This window comes from Spermophilus citellus (genome assembly GCF_964194105.1).
Source record: "Spermophilus citellus genome assembly, chromosome: 16".
NCBI classification, from domain to species: Eukaryota; Metazoa; Chordata; class Mammalia; order Rodentia; family Sciuridae; genus Spermophilus; species Spermophilus citellus.
This window is the reverse complement of record NC_138196.1, coordinates 33,487,833-33,511,880: the sequence shown is the minus strand read 5'-3', so window position 1 is coordinate 33,511,880 and position 24,048 is coordinate 33,487,833. Positions and strand designations below refer to the sequence as shown.

The window sequence follows — 24,048 nt, the reverse complement described above, 5'->3', positions numbered from 1 at the left end:
GAGAAAGAATAGGAGCTCTGGGGAAATGCAGAACTGATTCAGAATCCTAGCTGCACCCCATAACAGCTCTAGTATCTTGGACCAATGACCTAATTTCCTAGCTTTAATTTCTTCATTTGTAAAGTGGGTGTAATATCTACTTCACAACATTCTTGAGACTTACATAAGAGTGTTTTCAAGTGTATACAATGGCAGATATGCTGAAGGTGCTATTTAAGTGCTAGGTTTCTACTTCCCTCCACCCCTTTCCTTTACTTGAAGGAAGAGCTAAATAATGGGACCTGGGGTCCTGAGAGCAAGCTACAGCTAAAGGTGAAAGAGGAAATGTGTTCATTTAGACAAAACCATCATTTCCTTAAAGTCTTAAGCCTTCTTCTCTTAAATAGGTCACCCAAAAGAACATCAGAATGTGGTTCTCTGAGCTAGTTGTGGCGGCACATGCCTATGATTCTGTTGAGTTGGGAGGCTGAGGCAGTTGGCAGGCTTCAAATCACAAGTTTGAAGCCAGCTTGGAAAATTTAGCAAGGCCCTCTCTCAAAAACTTAAAAAAGGGCTTGAGAAGTAGCTCAGTGGTAAAGGGCCTGTGGGTTCAATCCCTAGTACCAAAAAAGAAAAAAATAAAGTGTGTGGGAGTCTTTATTTGCAAGGGTGACCTGTGGATGGAGCTTTCTGTAGGCCAGGCATTTGGAGTTTTTTGACCCATAACATTCATGCCACTAATTGGATTTGCCGTTCACCAAAGGCATCAGGTTCCCAGGTGAAAAATGAATGCCAAAGAGATTTTCTTTATCTAAAGTTTGTCATCTGGGTATGGTGGCACTTGCCTGTAATCCCAGCCACTCGGGAGGCCAAAGCAAGAGGATCACAAGATAGAGGCCAGTCTTGGCAATTTAGTGAGACTCTGTCTCAAAAAACAAAAAGGGCTGGGGTTGAACTCAAGATCCTCCTGACTCAGCCTCCTGAGACGCTGGAATTACAGGCTTGCACAGCTGCACACAGCTTGTTCCATTGTTTCCTGGCAGGCATTATTCTTTTCTATGAACTTTTGATTTTTTTCTTAGATTCACAAATAAATTTGTACACTATCTTCTTAGCTGTTTGTGCCTGATCTTTGAATTTTTATCTTATTAAAAAATATATATATATGGGGCTGGGATGTAGCTCAATGGCAAAGCATCTGCCCTAGCTCCAAAAAGAAAAAAAAATGTCATTGGAAATTATTTTGAGTATTTATATTTTTCTTTTTATTTTCTTTTTACTTGTTTACTTCTTTTGAAACAGAATCTTGCTATGCTCCCCAAGTTGGTCTCAAACTCCTGGGCTCCTATGATCCTTTCTCAGCTTCCTGAGTAGCTAGTACTACAGGTGCATACCACCATACCTGGCTCTTTATTTTCAGAAATAGCTCTTTTTTTTGGATTAGGATTTTAGATGATTTTAAAGGCTAAGAATGTAACTATTGGTACCATACTTGCCTAGCATGGTTGAAGCCCTAGGTTCAATCCCCAGCACAGCAAAAAAATAAAAATAAAAATAAATAAATAAATAAAATAATAAAATAAAAGGAAAGAAAAAGATGATGATTATACACCAAGTTCCACATCAGATTCTATCTTTACCTAGTGCAGAGGGAGAAAATCTCAAAAATAAAAAAAGTTCAAGTTCTGTGCTCATCCCTCTCCCCAACTGCTGCTCCCCAAAGTGAAAGCATAAGAATGTGTTTATAGAAGATGCTGGAGCAGCAGAGAGACGCCAGTTAGTCAGGATACTGAACACTGTTGTAGACCCTGCCATCAAGCTGATCTCTCAGCCTTTCTCCTCTTAGGTGGTATATCTTGAAATCCAAACCAGGAAAGAAGGATAAGGAGCGAGGAGAAATCGAGGTCGACATCCAGTTTATGAGGAACAACATGACTGCTAGCATGTTTGACCTCTCTATGAAAGACAAGTCTCGGAATCCATTTGGAAAACTGAAGGACAAGATCAAAGGGAAGAATAAGGATAGTGTATCAGAAACCACTTCAGCCATAGTCCCCAGCATGTCACCCTCAGTCGACAGTGATGACGAGTCTTTTTCCAAAGACAAGAAAAAGAAATCAAAGATCAAAACCTTGTTTTCCAAGTCGAATTTGCAGAAAACACCACTTTCCCAATCTATGTCTGTCCTGCCTACTTCAAAGCCAGACAAAGTGCTGCTTCGTCCTGGAGATTTCCAGTCCCAGTGGGAGGATGACGACAATGAGGATGAATCCTCTTCCTCTGCTTCAGACAGTGAGTATCTGCCTTCTCTTCACTTGGCCTCTCTTCCTCAGTTACCTACATGTCTTTGAGAGAGAAGAAACAGATTTTGGTTCACTTCCTTAGTTACCTTCACGATGATGGTAATGGTGGGCAATAGTAGATAGTAGATGATGATGATGATTTTCTTTTTCCTTTTTTTGGAAACACTAGGAATTAAACCCAGGGCCTCATGCATGCTAGGCAAGTGCTCTACTATTGAGCTCTACCCCTAGTTCTTTTTATTTTGAGACAGTTTTGCCAAATTGTCTAGGCTGGTCCTGAACTTGCAATCCTCCTGCCTCAGCCTCCCAAGTAACTGGGATTATAGGCCTGTACTACCCTGCTTAGCCTAAACCTTCTGGGTTTCTAAGAATGAATAAGGTGCCTTTTACAAAGTGTCTTATTCTGTAACATATATACATTAATACTAGAATATGGGACTAACAGAATGAGTGCATTCAAGTTTTGTTGTTTTGCAGGGTTTTTTTAAAATTTTTCTTTAAGGATAAAATCATGGAACCTTGTCATAATTTTGATACTTCTTTTTTTTTTTTTAAAGAGAGAGTGAGAGAGGAGAGAGAGAGAGAGAGAGAGAGAGAGAGAGAGAGAGAGAGAGAATTTTTTAATATTTATTTTTTAGTTCTCGGCGGACACAACATCTTTGTTGGTATGTGGTGCTGAGGATCGAACCCGGGCTGCACGCATGCCAGGCGAGCGCACTACCGCCTGAGCCACATCCCCAGCCCATAATTTTGATACTTCTTTAATTCATCAGATGATTAATGAGTCCCTATTACATGCCTGACTCCCATGGGATACATCCCTAAGTGATCCAGTTCCTTTCTTTCTGAATTAATTCCATATTTTGGACTTCAATTTCAGTGACTAAATCTCTGCTAGCCTCTTCCATTGGGTTAACACAAGGTTTCTCAATCAATGTTGATTGTTGGGGCCCAATAATTTTTTGTTGTAAGGGTCTGTCCTGTACATTGAGCATCCTTGGGTTTTACCTGGTAGGTGCCAATAGCACCCCCCCCCCCGCCACACACACACACGCACACACACACACACACACACACAGTTGTGACAACCAAAAATGTATCCAGATATTGACAAATGTCAGCACCTCCTATTGTAAATCACACATTTAATTTTTCTCTCTCTTCATTTCTCCCTTTCCTTTCCCTTCTCTTTTATGGTGCTGGGGATAGAACCCAGTGCTTTGGGCATGCTAGGCCAGTGCTCTGCCACTGAGCCCTAGCCCCAGCCTCCACTAGTTTAATTTCATATCCCCTATTTTTTTGTGTTTTTTCCTAGTCATGTCCCACAAAAAGACAGCAAGTGCAGACTCTAAGCATCTGAGCCAGATCAACTTCAGCCTACCCAAGAAGGAAGGACTGTCCTTTCTTGGGGGCCTTCGGTCCAAGAATGACACACTTTCCCGCTCTAATGTCTGTATCAATGGGAACCATGTTTACCTGGAGCAGCCAGAAGCCAAGAATGAGACCAAGGAGAGCAGCCCTTCTTCTTCCCCATCCCCCCAGGGCTTCAGGAAGAAGCATTTGTTCTCATCTACTGAAAACCTGGCTGCTCGATCTTGGAAGGAGCCTGGGGAAGGAGACAGTATGTCTTATGATAAGTGGCTATCTGATGTCCCCACCAAGGAGTCCATGAAGTCCATGACTCTGCCATCCTACCGACCACAGTCTAGTGGTGACAATAGGGAAAACATGGCTTCAGCGAATTTGGAGGCTACAAAAGAAACCAAAGACAACAAGAAGCAGGAGAACAAGAAGTCCTCTTTGTTTTCTCTGGTGACAGGAAAGAAGGATGTGGCCAAGGGCAGTGAAGGCGAAAGCCCTCCTTCCATCCCATGGAAGGAGAAGGAAGGCAAACTCAAGGAAGCCCAGCTGAGAGAGGAAGACCTCATGAGAAGGTCCGAGAAAGATGCTGCAGCTGACGCCTCTGGACGGGGTAACTCCCTGAACCCCTTTGAAGATGTGCAGATCTCAGAACCAGAAGCCAGACCTGAGTCCAAGTCTGAACCAAAGCTACCTATTCCCTCTGCAAGGGCTCCCCAGACCAAAGCCGTCAAGCCTCGGTAAGTCTTTCCTCCTTGCTCTTGGTGGCATTCAGCAAGGCCTCCATTAGAGCAAATCTGGCATGTCCCATAGTGGTACCTATGTGTGCCAAAGGTGTCCTATTTGGGGTTGTTTGTTTTAATGGGTCCCTACTGCCTGGATAGCCTGCCCTGCACAAAACGCAGTGTTATTTCACAGCCCAAAAGCCACTGCCCAGCAGACATGGGTTGTCCTTCTCAGGAAGCTAATTAGACCATAGTAAAATGTGATGGTTTGTGACAGATTCTGAGTGTGTGTGTTCAGAATACCAGGTTGGGGCTGCTCCGTGCACAACCTATGTTTTTTAAGTTATTAGTGCACATCACCCTTTGAAAATGTTATTTTTCCTCCTTGCACTTTGGCCTTCGTTTGCTGGCATGAGAGACCCTCAGTCTACTCTTGAGTGTTCCTGTGATGGTTCACTATGTTTCCTCTGCATTTGGTTGAAAAACCTTCCCTGAGCCTAGAGGGACTTCTGCTTTTCCACATAATTTACATGCACATTAGAGATATTTCTGTGATCTGGGGGTAAGAAAATTTTTTTCGAGATTCTGCTTGCTTTGATCACTCACACACACACACACACACACACACACACACACACACCATTCTTTTCAAAATCTGTACCCATTTCCTTGTTTTACTTCTTTTACTGCTTTGAACTTTTTAGATGCTTTTTGTGCTACCATGATCAAATGCTAGGGCTTTGTGTTAATGAATCAAAGCAACTGCAGGCTGCTGCTTTACCTGGGTCTTTCCATTCCTCTTGCAACATACCTTTTGTGACAGGCATGCTGGGTGATTGATGTAAGTGTCCCTTTTAGGGGCTACGGGTGAAGTTCAGTGGAACAGTGTATGCTCAAGGGCCTGGGTTCAATCTCTGTGACCTCCTCCAAAGTGTCCTTTTTGAATTTAAAGATTGGTATTCCTTTTACTTTATACAAATACTTCCCCTCAGGTAAAAACGTTCTCCCCCTTTGAGCAACTTTATTTTTACATGTTTCTGTTTGTTACCATGCATCTGCATCTGACCTGCAGATTTTATTTTGTCCTTTTTGCAGACTGGAAGTGTCTCCAGAGGCTCAGCCCAAAGCCAGGCTTCCTTCTTCCCCTTACTCTCCTCTCTCTTTTTCTGCTCTTCCTTCCAGTTCTGATCCGGCCCCTGTCTCTTCTGAATTGGGGCATAGTTCAGAGACACACTCCTCTGAAAGTCCCTCTGTCTTCTATTCCTCCTCATCTCCCATAGTAGCTCCAATTTCCACATCCACCCCGATCGAACATGGGCTCCCCACAGGCCAGGGCCAGGCCAGTTCTGAAGAACCATCTTTACTTCTTAAAGCAGAATTGCAAAAGGAAAGTTTAATAGCAGTTCCAAATACCATGTCTTCTGCCTTGGGATCACTTTTTAAACAACCACCTGTCTCAGCATGGAAAGCAATGGAAGAGTCTCCAAGGGGGCAGATCAGTGAGATGGGCAAGGAGAAGAATGCCGGCAGCAATGAACCCAGAAAGCCTCTTCTGGAGCATCCTGAAGCGGGGCAACCAAAAGAAGAACTTCTGAAAGTTCCCTCCCCAACACGAGACCACATCCCCTCATCTCAAGAGGCCCATGAAGTCCCATTTGTGCTTTCCCTCAACAGTGGTAGAGATGTAAGCCCCACTGGGAAGCCTCCCTTGGAGGGAGACAACAAAATTAAGGATGGTGGGATGGCTTCCGCAACTGAGGAAGCAGTGCTCCCATTTGACGCCATGTTGCAGAAACAGGAAGAGATGGGTCTGAATGTCAGTGAGGGTGAAAAGAGAGTCAAGAAGCGTGTATCATTTTCGGAGCAGCTCTTCACAGAAGAGGAGGTAGGGAAACACACTTGGTTGGGAGAAGAAGAAAAAAATCATCCCCAAGAGGTGACTTCTGAAGGGACTGCTGAGGGAAAGGTGCCTGATATGGAACCTCCTGGGTGTCCCCACACAGAAGACTCAGAGAGGGAATCTGTGGCTGAGGCCCAGGCTTTCAGTGCACCAACCCCCACAGAAGATTGCCTTCTCGCTCCTTCTAGTGATGAGGGTTCCTCAGAAGACCCCACAAGTGAAGCCAGCTCTGCGAAAGGCACCCCACTCTTCAGGATTGAGGGGGATGATGCCGTTATGGCTCAATATCAGAGCAAAGCCAGTGATCATGAAGGTTTGTTGTCAGACCCCCTGAGCAGCCTTAGATCTGCCTCAGATGTGAAGTCCCCCATCATGGCTGATCTGAACTTGACCCTCCCTTCCATTCCTGAAGTGGCCTCCGATGATGAAAGAGTAGATCAGGTTGAAGATGACAGGAAGACAGCAAAGCTGGCTGAAGCAGGAGCTTCATCCTCAGTCACGTTACCTCCCTGTCCTGAGATGGGAAAGGGGCTGAGTGGTGGGGCGGATGGGTCGGCTCCCATGGAGAGTCTGCACGACTGCAGGTCAAAGGCCCCCACAGCAGCTCCTTCAGAGCAGATGGCAGCTTTAGGAATTTTAGAACCACATCTTGGCACGAGCTCAAGTGTGGATAAACAGCTGCCAGACCCTGGCAGTGGTGAGGAAGAAAGTCTAAAGGGAGATGAGAGGCCAAGTCAGCCTCCTGTCAAGGCCCTGGACTCTCCTGTGCCCAGCTCCTCCCTTTCTGAGACCTTTCCTGCCATACACTCTCTCCCTAGCTCTCCACATCCCAACACTCACCACACCAGTACAGCAGAATCTCAAAAAAAAGCAACAGCAGAGGGCTCCGCTGGTAAAGTTGACAATTTTGGCAAGAGGAAGCCGCTTCTTCAGGCCTGGGTCTCACCCTCAGAGACACATCCAGTCTCAGCTCAGCCAAGCGCTGGAACTGGGGCAACCAAGCACAGGTGAGAGATGGGGAGATTGTCTTTGTAAATGGGAGAGATGTCCCCCCTTTGCTTTTACCCACAGAGGTTATGGCTTTCAGACCACATGATGTCCTCATGTTGTAGCTTGCCTGATTTGCTGGTAGGGCCTTTTGACAGAGTCCGTCCCTTGTGGTGAGGATACCTCAAGATTGCTTTATTTTGTAGCAAGAATGTAGCAATAATCTTCAAAGATAGTTTAGGAGTTGTTTTGCACAGTCAGATCAAGAGTTCTCCAATTGCAGAAATGTAGTGTGACCAGTGTATAAGTCTCAGAAACCAGCTAAGATAGAGCAGTAGAATCTAGTGGTGTTGAACAGCTGGCATATTTGTTCTGAACTCTTTCTTTACTGCAGAAGCATAAAGAGCTCTGCAGAGAGTTCCTCAGTGGAGTCCTAGGCTATAGTTTCCACCAAAAATGAAACTGTACTCTTTCTTCCTTTTTTTAAGGCTCTGGGGATTGAACCCAGGACCTCATGTATGCCTGGTACACATTCTGCCACTGAGCTATACCCCCAGCATGAGACTGTCTTTCATCCTTTCTAATACTCATAACAAGACTGAAGGGCTCCTGAGGACATCAAGACACCTGGCCAAGGATGTGCTTTGCTGGCTTTCTTGTGGCTGCCTAATCCTGCCTGCTTTCATTTCCACAGGACCTGAGACCTTGGAGTATATGCTGGATGGAGATGTGAACAGAGTGTCACTACTCTCCCCATCCCCTTGCCTGACTTGCTGCCCGCCATCTTTAAAATGGTCTGTTTCTCAGTTTTGTGGTTACAAAAGGCTTAAGGGTCCTTTCCCCATTCTTTTTAGACTTCACCCTGTGAAGCCAATGAACACAACAGCCACCAAGATTGCTAACTCCAGTTTGGGAACTGCTACCATCATCAGTGAGAATTTGATCAATGAAGCCATGATGAAGGTATGTGTTCTAAGACGTTGTCATGTTGGTTAGGGATCTACAAAACACTCATGTCCAGAGTTGTCATTATAGCACACACCTGTACTCCCAGGAGGCTGGGGATACTGAAGCTGGGGGATCACTTGAGCCTTTGGATAATCTGGAAGCCCTCAGCCTTTCTGCTGGATGGATAATTACTTTTCTCTTATAGTCACCTATTCATTGTTGAAATTGTCTCAACATGCTTGAAACTGGCACTTCTTTGTATTTACTTTAAATTTTTATTTTTTGCAGTTCTGGGGATCAAATCCAAGGCCTTACACATGTTGGGCAAGTGCTCTCCTACTGAGCTACATCCCCAGCTCCTGGTACTTCTCTTTAATGAGAAGAAAATGTCACCCACAATCTGGCCCATTCAAGTCAGATGCTTTCTTTTTTCCCATGTTTCCTTTTTATCTTTTGGTAAGAATATAAAATTCTTGAATTGTGATTATTGCTTAGATGCACTTGTTTTATGACTTCATTTTGAAATAATTTCAAATATAAAAACGTTGCAACAACAGTACAAAGAACTCCTGTACACCCATCCTCTGGATTCACCAGTTTTGTTAATGTTTGACCTTTTCATCCTTGCCTCTCTGCTTCTTCTCCCTCCCCTTTTTTGCATGTGTGTATACCCAGGCCACAGGAAACTTCGAGTCTGAACCATTTGAAAGCATGTTGTATACACTATGCCTTTTTTTTAAACCCTTAAATATTTAAGTACATAATTCTAAGAATAAGGATAGTGTATAAACTTAACAATACTGTTTTCTCATCTATAGTACCTATTTCAGGTTCTTCATTTATCCCAATAGTGACCTATTTAGTTGTTTTTCCAGTCCTGGATCACTCACTACAGGTAGTTGTCTCTTTAGTATGTTACTCTAGAATAATTCCTCACGTTTGTGGGGGTTTTTTGAACTGGGGATGGAACCCTGGGCCTGAGCATGCTAAGTGTGTACCCTACCCCTCAGTTACACCCCTGTCCTCCCCACATCCTCTTGCTTTTTGTTTTAAAATCCGAAGGATTTAGAATACTGCTGTGTTGCAAAGCCCTGGTCTTTGACTCATTATCATACAAACTGGAAGAGAATGATTTATGGAGAAACAGTGACCTTTAGTGGGCAAGGATGTGTTGTATTTCAAATATGTAGAGAGGAACTTCCTCCTGATTCCTGGGAACTGCAGTCTGTAGAAATAAACTCTTGAGCTGGGGGTATAGCCTCAGAGGTAGAGCACTTGCCTAGCATGTGTGTGGCCCTGGGTTCCATCCCTAGCACTGCAAAACTAACAAAAAACTTTCTTTTTATTTTGATTCAGGGCAGCTAAAAGGTTTCTTTCAGTCACAGATTTTATAGTCCCCTGGACTCCAGGGCATCATTTTGGTTTTTGAAATAAAAATTTTTGCTCGCACCACTGTAAACTTTTTTTTTCTTTTTTGTTGTACTGGGAACTAAGGCCTTGGGCATGCTAGGCCAGCACTCTACTACTGAGCCACATCCCCAGCCCCTGAAAGCATTTTTCTTTTTAAAATTTTTAGGTGTAGATGGACACAGCACAATACCTTTATTTTTATGTGGTGCTGAGGATCGAACCAGGGTCCTCCCATGCTAGGGGAGCCCTCTACCGCTCAGTCATAATCCCAGCCCAGCATTTTTCTTAAGTGCTGGGGAACGTTTCTCCTTCTGTCTTCATTGTACCTCAGCCATGAGGAGCTGGGATAAAGATACACTGGAGGCTGGAGATGCGAGTCTTCAGTAAAAGAGACTGAGCAGTGACAACTAATTATTGCTGAAAACAAGGTAGCCTCCTCATTCAGCTCCCTTGCCCTCTCTCCCCTGGTAGAACATTCCAGTGGGCCAGGTGTTAGGCATTGTTCTCAAAATTACCTGCCGTGACCACACTGAGTACCTACTACATTTTAGCCCTAACCTAAAAATTTATACGTACTATAAACCAACCTGCTCTGCTTGGCTGGCTTCTGTGTGATTGTTGCAGGTAGAAGCAGCAGTACTGTCTTCTTGGAGTTAATAATATTTACCAGGAAATCAGGCAAAAGAACAAAATAAAGGTGACCAGAATGAAAATTGGAGTCATTCAGCAGCCTCCCATCCCCTCTTCCTTTCACTGTAGAATGCTTTGTGGCTCTTTCTGGTTTTGTTTATTTATTTTGGTGCTGGGGGTTGAACCCAGGGAGAAACAGACACTTTGTTTTTGGGAAACTGGAAAGACTCTGGGCTTCCATTTTATTTACTCTTCAAAGCTCATTTAATCAGAGGTCTATCTCCTGGAACTGATTAATAGAATGACTTGCCTCAAAACAAAGGCAACACTACTTATTTTGCCCTGATATGTACACCCTGCTGCTGCCCCTTTGCCTGCCACAAATCTCTTGGTCCTGGACCCTCTCTCGTAAATATTCTTTGTAAATGTGGAAAATCCCCTGGAGACTGTACCATTGGCCTGCTGTAAAATAGACACTTTGTACTAGGCATAAAGCAGTATTTATAAAAATAACTACTCTTAGGAATGTCGCAAAATAAGAGAGGTTAGGGAAAGAAATTGTATAGCTAAACTTAGGAAGGCCTAGCTGGATCATTACTACAGTGATTTCTGCCCCACCTCCACCCCCGCGCCCCCGGCTGTAGTTTTAGGGCCTCCATTCTTCAAAGATGATTTATAATTGGGAGTGTATTATTTACCCAGGTGGCTTTAACACTCCCATTTTAAAATAATAAAGACAACTGGATCCTAAAATCTTCTGTTATATTACATGGAAAAAGTTGGATATGCATTTCCATGTATGTCATTATTGCAACTACATAAAAAGAAAAATGCAGTGTGAAACTAGATCCTAGTAGGAAATACACAACAACAAGCACCGTTCTTTCTTGTATTACCAGGTGTTATCTCTGTGCCTCTTCCATGAACACTGCTCACTTTTTAGAAGGCTGGATTGTTTTATGATTTTTCTTTTAAATCACATAACTAGGATTGCCTAATGATTTCAAAGTCCTATGTATCTTCTTTTCCCTTTGATTATAGAATCCAACTTGAAGCTGGTTGACAGTTTGTATGAAGACTATTAAGTGTGTTCACCTTTTCAGTTCTAGGTGTTTATGTTAAGGAAATATTTAGGGATATAACAAAGATCTATGCATGCATTTTAATAAAAATGTTATGGATAATTCTGAAAATTGAAAAATGACCTGAATATCTAGCAATAGAGAGATGTTAAAATATAATGAATTTTTAATAATCTATGAAAACAATTTTAACCAAAATTTTATGATAGGAAAATGCTCACAAAATAGTAATAATATAAAATTATATTCTTTATGATTCTAACACTGTAAGACAAATATTGTTTTTGTAATTGAAAAAAACTGTTATTTGAGGGAGAAAAGAATTGACTGATTACAGTGCTGGAGATTGAACCCAGGACCTTGTGAATGCTATGCAAGCACTCTGCCTCTGAGTTTCATTTCCATCCCAGGAAAAAGAATTTTTTTTTTTTTTTTTGCCTCAAAGTAAAAAAAGGTATTGAGAATGTGGCTCAGTGGTAGTGTGCCACTGGGCTCAAACCCCAGTACTGCAAAAACAAAAAAAACCTTTGAGAATGTATTCTTGGCCCTTATTTACAAAGATGACTTTTTTCTCTTGATACAAAATATAAGCAGACATGGTACTATTTTGTGGTAAAATATATATACTATAAAAATTTCCCATCTCATCATTTTTAATGTAGCATGGTAGTGTTGGGGACATTCATATTGTTGTGCAATCAATCTCCAGACCTCTTGCATATATGCAGTTGTTTGGTTGAATATAGATTTGGAAGTCACAAATAGAGTGACTGAACTAGGGGTATAGCTCAGTGGCAGTGCTTGCCTAGGGTGTGCTAGGCACTGGGTTTGATCCCTAGCACTGAAAACAAAAACAAAACAGTAACTGAGATGCAGAGGAGATACTCTAGGAATGTATGCTTTCAACAAGTTAAAATAATGAAGGATTAAGGAAGATGCAGGTTTTAGATAAGTAGTCCAACATCTCATTTATTATGTGCAGCCTGAGTCGGGTTAAAACTCACTCTGTATATGTAAATGTCAGTGTGTATTTCTAAGCTAGTATTGCGATCATGAAGTTTTTGTTCCAGGCCAAAGTAGGAGGGTTGGGACTCCAAGTCCGAATTCTGGCTTACATACAAGCAGTTCACTTCACTGACTGGAATGGGCTTCTGTTCATGTGTTGAACAGTGAGTGTTGCTTCTGCCCTTGATTTAGCTTCTTACAACTTGGAGGAGGTAGTCTCTTAACCTTCCTGGTAGTCTGTGAAACTGTTGGACCCTCAGGGCAATGAAACTGTCATTGCTTGAATTCTATAGGCAAAAATCATCTTGTGGTTGCTCCAGGATCTTGTTTCCTTAAACTTATAAATCTCCTAAGCCGGAGATTACTAGAAAAGTCACGATTTTTTTCCTCCTTTATGGAGACTTAGTATGATTTGTTATGTATTGAATACGACTTTTTCTTTTTTTTTTAATTTCCAAGTGTTTTATTTATTTATTTATTTTTTTATTGTTGGTCGTTCAAAACATTACATAGTTCTTAATATATCATATTTCACAGTTTGATTCAAGTGGGTTATGAACTCCCGTTTTTACCCCGTATACAGATTGCTGTATCACATCAGTTACACTTCCATTGATTTACATATTGCCATTCTAGTGTCTGATGTATTCTGCTGTCTATCCTATTCTCTACTATCCCCCCTCCCCTCCCCTCCCCTCCCCTCCCCTTTTCTCTCTCTACCCCCTCTACTGTAAATCATTTCTTCCACTTTAAATACGACTTTTTCATCTTGTGTTTCCTCAGTGCTTCAGGCTTCTTTGGCTTGTAGTTGGGCTCCTGTGGTCCTAGATTATAAATGCTGGTAAGGAACAGCAACACAGTAGCTATGCAGGGCTTCTGCCCTCATCAGGAGTGAGAACACTCAGCTCTGGGACAGGCCACTATGTACCCAGAGGGTGTGTCCTAGATGGCTGCCAGTGAGACTGTGACCTAGTGGCACTTGGCTTTGACTCTGCATATTTTTTGAGTATGAAATTACTTCAGGTGAGGTCTTTGAGTGGCCACTGCATTGACCTAATCACCACATCCTTCTGAGTATAGCTTAGGCAGTAGCAGACTATCTGGGATGACCAGCATCTTGTCATGTTGGCAGGAGAGCACCTTCCTGCACCTTCTGTCTCTAGGGATTCTTCATGATCCCCTTCTTCCTTGGTGCTTGTCTCCAGCCCTGCATTGTTAGCACATTTGGAGGATTGAGTCCTACAGCTATTATTATTATTTTTTTGACATGGGGTCTCACTTGTGAGCTCAAGTGATCCTCCTGCCTCAGCCTCCCAAGTAGCTGAGACTACAGGTATGCACCACCATACCTGGCTGATGACATTTCTTTTTCCTTTTCTATTTTTGCTTGCAGTGCTGGGGATGAAACCTAGGGCCTTCAGCATGCTAGGCAAGTGCTCTGCCTCTGTGCGATAATTCCTAGTCGTGGAAATATTTTTAATTTTTATTTATTTATTTTTTTAGTTGTAGATGGATGGCATGCTTAATTTTATTTATTTTTATGTGGTGCTAAGGATTGAACTCAGTGCCTCACATGTGCTAGGCAAGCGCTCTGCCTCTGAGCTACAGCCCCAGCTCCTGTGGAAATATTTTTTGAAACCACCAAACCAAAGTCAAGTTCAGAGGTCTGTGGCCTATGAGCCAAGTGTAGTTTTTACTTGTTTTCTTTTGCAGTGCTAGAGACCAAACCTAGGGCCTTGCACATGCTAGGCAAATCTCTACCACTGAACTATATCCTAAGCCCCTGGCTTTTTACATTTTTTAAAACAATAAAACAAAAATCACAACTAAACAAAAACATGCAACAGAGACTATATATGGTCCATAAAGTCTAAAATATTTCTTACTCACCCTTTATAGAAACTTAATCAATAATCTGTTTTTACTGTGCATTGATTTCCAAGAGACTGAGGTCACTAATAACATTTTCTTCTTTTGTATTCTTTTTAAATATTTGATATCTATGCTGATTTTTATAATCTTTCCCCCGCTTTTTCCCTTCTCCCAAGAAATACAATCCTTCAGACCCTGCCTTTGCCTATGCACAGCTGACTCATGACGAATTGATCCAGTTGGTCCTCAAACAGAAGGAAACCATAAGCAAAAAGGAGTTTCAGGTTCGAGAGCTGGAAGACTACATTGACAATCTGCTTGTCAGAGTCATGGAAGAAACCCCCAACATCCTCCGCATTCCTGCTCAGGTCGGCAAAAAAGCAGGAAAGATGTGAACTTCCAGGATAAAACACAGATGCTTTTGTGTTTGTTTCCACCTGCTCTTGAAGTCAAGAACATAGTATGCCTGATAATCAGCCAGTAGGCTCCAAATCACCATCTCTCCTGTGTGTTATCTGTCAACAGTTAATTGTACCAATCGAAACTAGGTTAATTATTACAGTGAATCTTTTACTGTACATTCCTAGGGTTTTATTTTCAAATGCCACTGTGCCTTGAACTAGGTTGTAAATATTTTATGCCCACCAGAGACGTAGTCTTAAGAACTAATTCCGAATCAAAGATTCAGATGGCACTGGACATACTAATGTCTTTTAATAGTGGGGTTGTCTTTCTTATTGAGCTTTTTCAAATATATATCTCCAGCCATTACAGTTTGGGGTGAAATGAGAAAAGGACCACGATTGGTGCTGTTACCTGTTTTTTTCTTGGCCTTTAAGCAGCTCAGGTGTGGCTTTTTGGATGCAGATGCTGAATTTTGACACCATGTAAATTTACCAGGCTTCTTAGACTTGCTTCTTGTTTCTCTTTTTCTTTTGACTTGGAGAAGTCATTTAGGGAAAGCCTCTCGAGTGTGCCTCTTAGATTCTGAACAAACCACCTCTTCTCAGCATCAGCTTCCACCACTCTCTGACCTTAAAATATCCATAGGTCCTTTCTCTTGGAGATGTAAAAAGTAGAATATGGGACTTAGAGGATCACTTTTCACTCAACTAGGAGAAGTTGATCAAAGTCAAGGTTCCTGCTGGCTGGACTGGCTTTGTCAGTGCCTTAATAAGGGACTGGGTGATCCAAACTCTTACTAAAACAGTTCTTTCAGGTACAGAATGGTTTTAGTAAGATTCCTTTGGCCATTTCCATCTGTGCCTTTGCTTGGCTTGCTGGTTTCTTTGGCAGCTTCCCTGGAGCGGGCCAGGGCCCACTGACTCCTCAAGATGAAGAAGGCTGGGGTGTAGCTCTGTGGTAGAGCTCTTGCCTAGCATGTGCAAGGTCCCGGGTTTCATCCCCAACACCACAAAAAAAGAGGAAGTGGGAACCTTTGTCATGTATGTCATGAGAAACCACAAAGGGATAAGGATGTATCCATATGACTTGTCCTCTAAATACTGTCTGTCTCTGCTTGAAAGGAAACCTAAGTTACTCCCAGGATACTATGAGAGTTGTAGTGCAGGGCTTAATTTAGTTGATAAAATTTAAAAGCTAGTAGAGAACAGAAATGCTGCAGCCTTTAAACTGTTGCTTATTTTTTGTTTTCCTTCATGAACAGACTCACAGACATTTTACCCCCTTGTTAGAAAATTGTGAAGAGTGGGCTGGGGATGAAACATATGCAGAGCATTTGCCTACATTTGGGAGGCCCCAGGTTCCATTCCCAGCACCAGGGAAAAAAAATTGTGAGGAACAAGATGATACTTATTTTTGGCTGTCTGTATTTTTAAAACTAGATTAATACGGACATTTTTTAAAGCTAAGTATCTGCCTTCTTTGTAACTTGTACCACCACTTCAGGTTTTTCAGGTAATTTTACTGTTGTTCACATCATATTGAAATTAGAATGTTTTGAGTTGCTCACTTTTCCCCTCCTGATTGTGATGGAATTTCATCAAATCCTGACATCTCTCCTGGAGAGGAATCATCAGAGGTCAATGGCATGGGCATGGGTTGAGATGGTGGCAGTTATTAAATGGAGACTGTCTTCTGTGTATGTCCTTATTACGGTGAGGGCAAGGAACAAGAATCCCTTTTCAGGATTGTTCTTCCTGCAGCCTTGGTTCTATTAGAGCACTTTAATCTGAAGGGTGATATTGTAACTTGATTTATCTAATTAGCTTTTAGGAATCCACAGCTATTTTATTTTATTTAATTCTTTCCTGTAGTACTGGGACCACTGTAAACTTCTCAGATGCCTCGTATTTTTGTAGTGCTGTGAAATGTGTTGACATGCCTCTAAAGAAACTGTATATCCACTTGAACTCTGGAAATGTACATGTATATATTTGTTCTGCATCATATTTTTTACTTGATATAAATGTATTTTACTGTGATAACCCAAGTGCGCTGGGAGGCAGGTATATACTGGATGGTTTCTCTCCTTTGAAAGAGCTAGTGTGAGGATCTACTCACACTACATGGTACATGAGGGCTTTGGAGATATCTGCTGCTAGGACCTTGGGTATGTAACTCAGTCAACATTGGAGAGGGACATCTGGGTGGAGGAATGAATTCCTGTTCTCTGAAATGCCGCTTGGGAACTCTGGAGAATGAAGGACAATTTACTTCAAGGGTATCTGGCTTCTGCCACTGCTGGAAAAAAAAAAAAAAAACACTTTCTAGCATTCCTTGTACCTCACAAAATAGATAATCTGGAGGTCATTTAGTTACTAACTGTCCTTGGCTCAGTTTGGGGCTGGGAGAAGGGACTTATCTAAGAACAGCTGCAGCATGCTCTGAGCCATTAACAGAAGTTAGGGAACAGCCTCTGCACAGGGGCAGCTCTAACTGGCATAGGCCTAAGGGCATCTATCCGTGTGCACCAGGAGAGCTGGCACTTGCCTGAGCCCGCTGCAGATGCTAATACCTAGCAGGCCCTGGGAGGAAGCTGTGTTCCACAGAAGTGAGAGCAGCTCTTTTTTTTTGGGGGGGGGGGGGTGCTTGTCTGGTTTCCTCCAGAAACAACAGCCAGGACTGGAGGATAGCATCAGATTAAGTACCAGTGAACTTCATTTGGAGGTCATTTTTGTGAAAAAATGTCAATCTTTGGCTTGATTGTTTCATATCATCTCATTCCTTGGGCTTTGCCAGATGTCCTGCCTTTTTATTCAACCTGCTGACCTCATTGAGGCAACAGAAGGTGGGAGCAAGCAGCTGCCCTTTGCCATGCTCTGTATGGACCCAGAGTGGAGGGCCTGCATGGATGAGATGCAGCCCTGTAGAAAGCTTTCTACAGGGCCCAGAAGGAGGAAGGTCCTGACACTGTGCCACATACTGTATTGAAGGCCGGAGGCCTGTTTGTGTTAAGTTATGCAAGATCTTTCTCCCTGGGTTCCTTCTCCCAATCAACCTTCTTTTTTTCTTCTCTTGGTGCTGGGGATTAAACCCAGGACTTCGCACATGCTAGTAAGTACGCGTTCTACCACTGAACTAAGGCCCATCTTTTTCCTTTTTTTTTAGATCTACTAATTAATTGCTTTAGATAGGAGAACCTTCCCTTCTAATATCCATACCAGTCTCAACTCTGTATTCTTCTTCTTCTACTATGTGAGTTACTAGTTGACTTTCCCCTCCCTCCAATTGAAGGATCCCCCAGAGTTTTTGGATTACAGAATAAACTATTTCTTGTTTTGTTACTTTGGGATTTTAAAATTTCTTTGTCTTATTTTTTAAAAGTAACCTAAAATTTCCTATAACACTAAATAAAATGGTACTGTCTTTCAAAGATTTTGTGTATTTATTTTAATATGGGTATGATTAAAGTTTCTTCTGTCTTCTGGAAAATCTCTTAGAGTGGTATATGTGACTAGATCCATGAGGATCTCCTACTTGGATTCTTGTTGCTACCACCTTGCTTGATGCCCAGGGGTCCCTAGGCCCTTTCTCCATCAGAGGACAAGACATCTCTATATCCCTTCGCTAAGACACACTCCTCATCATGTCCTGAGAGACTATGGTATGACATTAAGCCAGTACACATCATATGAATATTCTGCTTCCAGCTCTAAAGCTGCACCTTTTCCTTTGTAGCTGGTGCCTTTAGCTGAGCCAGTGGACACAGAGCTTTTCATGTTTTCCTGTACTTATACACAGTTTTCCCAGAGAATGAAGTATTCACCTGGGGACATGAGTTGAATTCACACTGGGTTCGTAAGTGCCCCATCTGGGAAGCAGTTTCTGGGTTCAGTCAACTTAGTTGATCCGCTTAAGAATAGAGGCTATTGGGGCAAGACAAGGAGTCTCCTCTGAGCTCATCTCTTCAAAGGCCAAATCTTTTTCCCAGTGAGGAAAATGTTTGTCTTGTAGATATTAAGGTCACATTACAGAGCAACAGAGGCAGGTGGAGCCCATGAAGCTCTGGGTTGGGTCTGGGGAACCTCCCTGGATTTGGTGGAGAAGCTTGGATACCCCAACTGGACATCAATGGAAACACCATGTCAACGCATCTGAAAAAAGTTTCTTTCCATCCCCTGCCCCTTTCTCTCTACTGGGGATGGAATCCAGAACCTTGCACATGCTAGGCAAGTACTTTACCACTGAGCTACATCTCCAGCCCCAAAATAGCTTCTCTTAATGAAGAAACTCGGCCATATAGGTTTGGTTAAAAAAAAAAAAATGCCTGTACAACACTTCCGTAGCATGTGTGAAGCCTGGATTCAATTCTCTGTACTAGAATTAAAAAAAAAAAAAAAAAGGGAAGAGGCTTCTAGGTGAAGAGTCTCCAAGGAAGGAAGCTTACACAAATGACCTCAGCTTTTCTCTTGTAGAGTCTTTCTTTTGCTTTTGGAATTCTCTGTTTGGTTCCTGCTACTGCCACCAAGCCCAGCCCCATTTTCAAAATCCAGGGACACAAGTCTCTCTTTTGAGTCCCCTTAGCGCAGCTGCTAATAACAGAGCTTTTAAAAAAATACCAAGAAAGTCAGGGAAATGAAAATTGGGTATATGAACAGCATAAGAAGGAAAACATTCACAAATTCAGAATTTTGAGCTGAAGGAAGTCAAGCCCCAGAAGTCTAGGGGCTAAGTAGTCCCTACCCACCTCCTCCAGGTGGCACAGGTTCTGCTTAGCTGATCTAATGACTTCTTGTGGTCCATTCTGGAGCAGCAGAAAACACTGTTCCTCCCCCTCCATTCTCCAATCCATAGGTTCAGTTTGCAGATTTTTCTAAGTAATATCATAACATGTTTGTAAAAAAGTAAACAGTCAAAACTTCCCCCTACCAAGAGGTAACCACTATTATTTTGACTACTTGTCCTAGAAATTTTCCTCTGATACAAATAGATACACTTTAAAAGGAAGATACAACACTTGTGGCTTGGATCTTAAATATCCCCCAAAATCCCAGATGCTAATGGCTTGGTCACCAGCCCATAGGGCTTTTGGGATGTGGTAGATCTTCTAGGAGGTAAGACCTAATTGGAGGGAGTTAGGTCTTTAGGGGTATGTCCTAGAGGGAATTTTGGGACCTTGGCCCCGTTCTGTCTCTGCTTCCTGGCGGCCTCGAGGGAGGCAGCTTTATTCTACCACATACTTAGCTATGATCTGCGACCTTGCCACAGGACCATGATCCATAGAGCCAACGGACTAGGGACTGAAACCATGAGCAGAACAATGCAGAAGGGAAAAACAATGTGAGCAAGGAGAAATACCAGAATTTTGGAAGTCCTGGCCAGGTTCTATACTGTGTATCTGTGGCTATCTCACCAGCAAGTGCTAGAGAATGAATGTCCACCAAAGAGCTGAGGTGGTAGAAAGAAAATCCAGTCAGAAAGGCTCCAAGGCCTGAGGCAGTTGCCAGGCTTAGTGTGACAATGAGACAGTGTATTCAAGGCTCAGAGTGAAACTGGGTTAGAGTCACAAAGTTTCAGTCAAATGCGCTGAGAGCGCCCAAGGTTGGAGCCGAGTTACAGACCTCAAGAGCAGCCTGACTCTTATTGTTTACTTGCTCTGGATTAGAATGATTCTCCTACTGTGGAATTCAGTCCATCTGGTGCTTCTGACAGTCCCACCAGGAACAGGTATTCACAGGAGTTGGGCCACTTTTTTCTGAGCACCATCCTCAGGATAGGAAAGCCAATCTTTCTGACAGAAACCTGGAATCAAAGGGAAAGTGAGACTGGCAAACAGCTCACCAGAATACACACAGCTAACCAAGGGAGGGTGGGCAGAGGGCTTCCTTCAGGCCATATCTTGCTCTCCTTCCATGCTGTCCTTTTTAATGTACCTTCTAGAAAGGGCCTTGGCCTCAAAGTCAGCATTGCACATCTGGAAGACATCTGGGGCTGCCTTTTCTTTCTTTAAGTTTTATTTCTCAGTTGTTGATAGAACTTTATTTTAATTTATATATATGTGGTGCTAAGAATTAAACCCAGTGCCTCACACATACTAGTGCCCTACCACTGAGCCACCACCCCAGCCCCTGGGGCTGCCTTTTCAACAGCTTCCCCCGACCCCCAGCAGCTCTAACCCAGCCCACTGAGCACTCAGCTGAGGGGCATCACTTACACCAGCAATCCCTATCATGAAAGACAATAACACTAAGAAGAGTCGGTGGTAGGGCAAAGCACACTGAGGATGATATGTCTGTCCTGCATTCTTGCCGCAAGGCAAATAAATACAAGAACGCAGGACAGACACATTTCCAAATCAATCACTTTCCTGAGAAAGTGGAGACTGCCCAGACTTAAATGGCTTAGCAAAGTGCGCCATCTTCTGACCTGGATTTTACCTTCCTCCCAGCCTGTGTCTGAGGACAAGGCTCCATTTATACCTCCTTACAACTGCTATTTGGAGGATCTGAGAACTGCTCTCCCACCTACAATGTATATATAGTTGGGGAAAATGGAATGTTGAAGTTCTGTAAACCCCTTATTTTTGATACTGGGGATTGAACCCAGAGGGGCTTAACCACTAAGCCACATCCCCAGCCTTATTTGTATTTTATTTAGAGACAGTATCTCACTTAGGGCCTTAACTTAGAGTCTTAGAGCCTCTCTAAGTTGCTGAGGCTGGCTTTGAACTCATGATCCTTCTGCCTCAGTCTCCTGAGCTGCTGGGATTACAGGCGTGTACTACCACACCTGGCCAAAAGCCTACTTTTTAATATTTTTACTTTATTTTATTTTTTGTGGTTCTGGGGATCAAACAACATGAGGCTATATCAGTGGGTCACACCCTCAGCCCTTTTTATTTTTTATTTTGAGACAGGGTCTTGCTAAATTACTGAGATTGGCCTCAAACTTATGATGTTCCTGCCTCAGCCTACCAGATAGCTAGGATCACAAGTGTGTGCCACTGTGCCTGGCTTTTTATTTTTATTTATTTATTTTTTAAAAATTTATTTTAATGTAGTTAGGTTCAAGATCTGCACAAAATTGGGAACAAGATAAACCTGATTCTATTCTGTTTAATAAAGTAAAGAATGACTTCTGATGATAATTATGTTGCCTTTAGGTACATGTTTCTTCTCCCCAGCAGGAATGTCAAGTGTATATTGTAAAACTAATGGAAGTCCCTGAGATGTACATGTGTTCTCCCATACAAGTGTGTCTTACTATTTACCTGCCAGACAAACAGAAATAAATCGTCACCCAATACCTCACTCTGGTGAGGAAGTCTCGAAGACAGGGGACTTGGAAGGCCATAACCCAGATGTGGCTGTTGTGCTGAAGCCCAATTCTTGTATGGAGTTAGGGCAAGAAATTCAAATTTAAGTGAAGATTAATCATGGATTATTATGTCCCTTGATTGGGGGAATATCTTCTAGTATGATAAAGCCCTGTGATAGTGGATAGGTTTTCTCTAAAAAAGGAGTAGTGATTCTCTGCCAGGCACAGTGGCCCACACCCATGAACCCAGGTAAGGAGGATGAGGCAGGAGGACTGCAAGTCAGAGGCCAGCCTGAGCAACTTAGCAAAACCATGTATCAAAATAGAAAATATAAAGGCCTGGAGATGTAGTTCAGTGGTGGAGTGCCCTTGGTTTTAATCCTCAGTAAGGCAAAACAATAAATTTTATTCTTGCCCTATGTGATTGTGCTCTTCTGAAGTCCCAGTCTCTCAGGAGGCTGAGGCAGAAGGAACACCTGAGGCCAGGAATTCAGGGCCAGCTTGGGCAACTCAGCAAGACCCCATCGCTTAAAAAAAAAAAAACAAAAAACAACTTTATTGTTGGGTGCCATGGTGCAGCACCCAGCAGCTTCAGAGGCTGAAGCAGGAGGATCACAAGTTCAGAGGAAGCCTGAGCAATTTAATGAGACCTAAGCAATTTACTGAGACCCTGTCTCAAAATGAAAATAAATAAATAAATAAATAAAAAGTTCTGGGGAATGTGGTTCAGTGGGAATAGCCCCTCTGAGTTCAATTCCTGGTACCAAAACCAAACCAACTTTATTTATTTATTTGAGATACTACAGACTGAATCCAGGGCATTACACATGCTTAGGCAAGCACTCTTACCACTGAGCTACATTCTTAACCTGCCCCATCACTTTTTAAATTTTATTGTGACATAGGGTCTTGCCAAATTTCCCAGACTGGCCTTGAATTTGCAATTCTCCTGCCTCAGCCTCCTAAGTAGCTGGGGGTCACAGATGTTACCACCTTTCTGGCTTAAAATCTTTACTCTTCATGAATACAATTAGAACTTACCTATAAGAAAATATACTGTTGGGTGGGGGCTGTGGCTCAGCGGTAGAGTGCTTGCCTAGAATGTGCGAAGCCCTGGGTTCGATCCTCAGCACCACATAAAAATAAATAAATAAAATAAAGGTGTTGTGTCCAATTAAAAAAATAAATATTTTTTAAAACAGAAAATATACTCTTTTTGTTGATGTTTAATTTAGACTCAAACATATTCATCATGTCTTAATCTTTGTGCTGCTATAACAGAATACAGGAGACTTTGTAAATTATAACTAACAGAACTTACTTTCTCACAGTTCTGGTGCCCAAGAACTCCAAGATCAAGGTGCTGGCAGGTTTGAAGGCTGTGTCCTCCAGAGGAGATTAATCCCATGTCCTCACATGGCAGAAAACTGAAGGGCAAAGGGACCAACATCTCTCCATTAAGGCCTTTTATAACTGCATTAATCCATTCTCTTTTTTAAATATATATTTTTTAGTCATATGGACAAATATCTTCATTTTTATATTTATGTGGTGCGGAGGATCAAACCCAGTGCCTCATGCATGCTAGGTGAGCGTTCTACCTCTGAGCCACAACCCCAGCCCCCATTAATCCATTTTTTAATACTACTTTTTAATGTGAAAAGTAAGAACAAAAGGAATAGAAGATAAACCAGAAACTAATGAAAAGTATTACCTCTGGATGTTAATCCATTCTTAAGGCAGAGCTCTCATGATCTAAACAACTTCCCAAGACCCCACCTTATAACATGTTACACTGGGGATTAACACATGAATTTTAGGGGACACATTCAGATCATTGCACGTTTCTACGTGTTGGTTTGAGATGGGCCTTCTTGCACCTTCCAATTTGCCAAAAGCCTCACTACTGCCTATTATTTCACTCCAAAGTCCGTTAGACATTCTTTGCAATTTGCCTGGAGAAGCAGCTCTGAAAAAGAGAATAAAATTTCCTGCTCTCTCACTACATTACTCTTGTAGCAACATACTTTGCACTCCGGCCAAAATTAACATTCGAAGAGAAATGAAGAACCTGCGATTCCCAGTGCTTTAAAAACAGGGTGGTTCAGGAGTGGCAACAATTTCTAGTC

The 24,048-nt window shown here is 42.5% G+C and overlaps 1 protein-coding gene across 3 annotated transcripts in view; it reads left to right on the top strand.

The window, feature by feature from the left end:
• The window catches only part of RAB11FIP1 (RAB11 family interacting protein 1), a 31,429-nt gene extending 13,114 nt beyond the window's left edge, over positions 1–18,315 (top strand). Inside the window, exons 2-6 of one of the 3 annotated variants that reach the window (XM_081269074.1) lie at positions 1,826–2,271; positions 3,598–4,381; positions 5,549–7,273; positions 8,108–8,216; positions 14,377–18,315. In XM_081269074.1, coding sequence (XP_081125200.1) covers positions 1,826–2,271; positions 3,598–4,381; positions 5,549–7,273; positions 8,108–8,216; positions 14,377–14,595 — 3,283 coding nt within the window. In that variant the 3' untranslated portion in view covers positions 14,596–18,315. Of the gene's footprint in view, positions 1–1,825; positions 2,272–3,597; positions 4,382–5,461; positions 7,274–8,107; positions 8,217–14,376 lie in introns of all 3 variants that reach the window. The other 2 variants (XM_081269073.1, XM_081269075.1) reach the window with 2 other exon arrangements.
• The last annotated feature ends 5,733 nt before the right edge of the window (positions 18,316–24,048 follow it).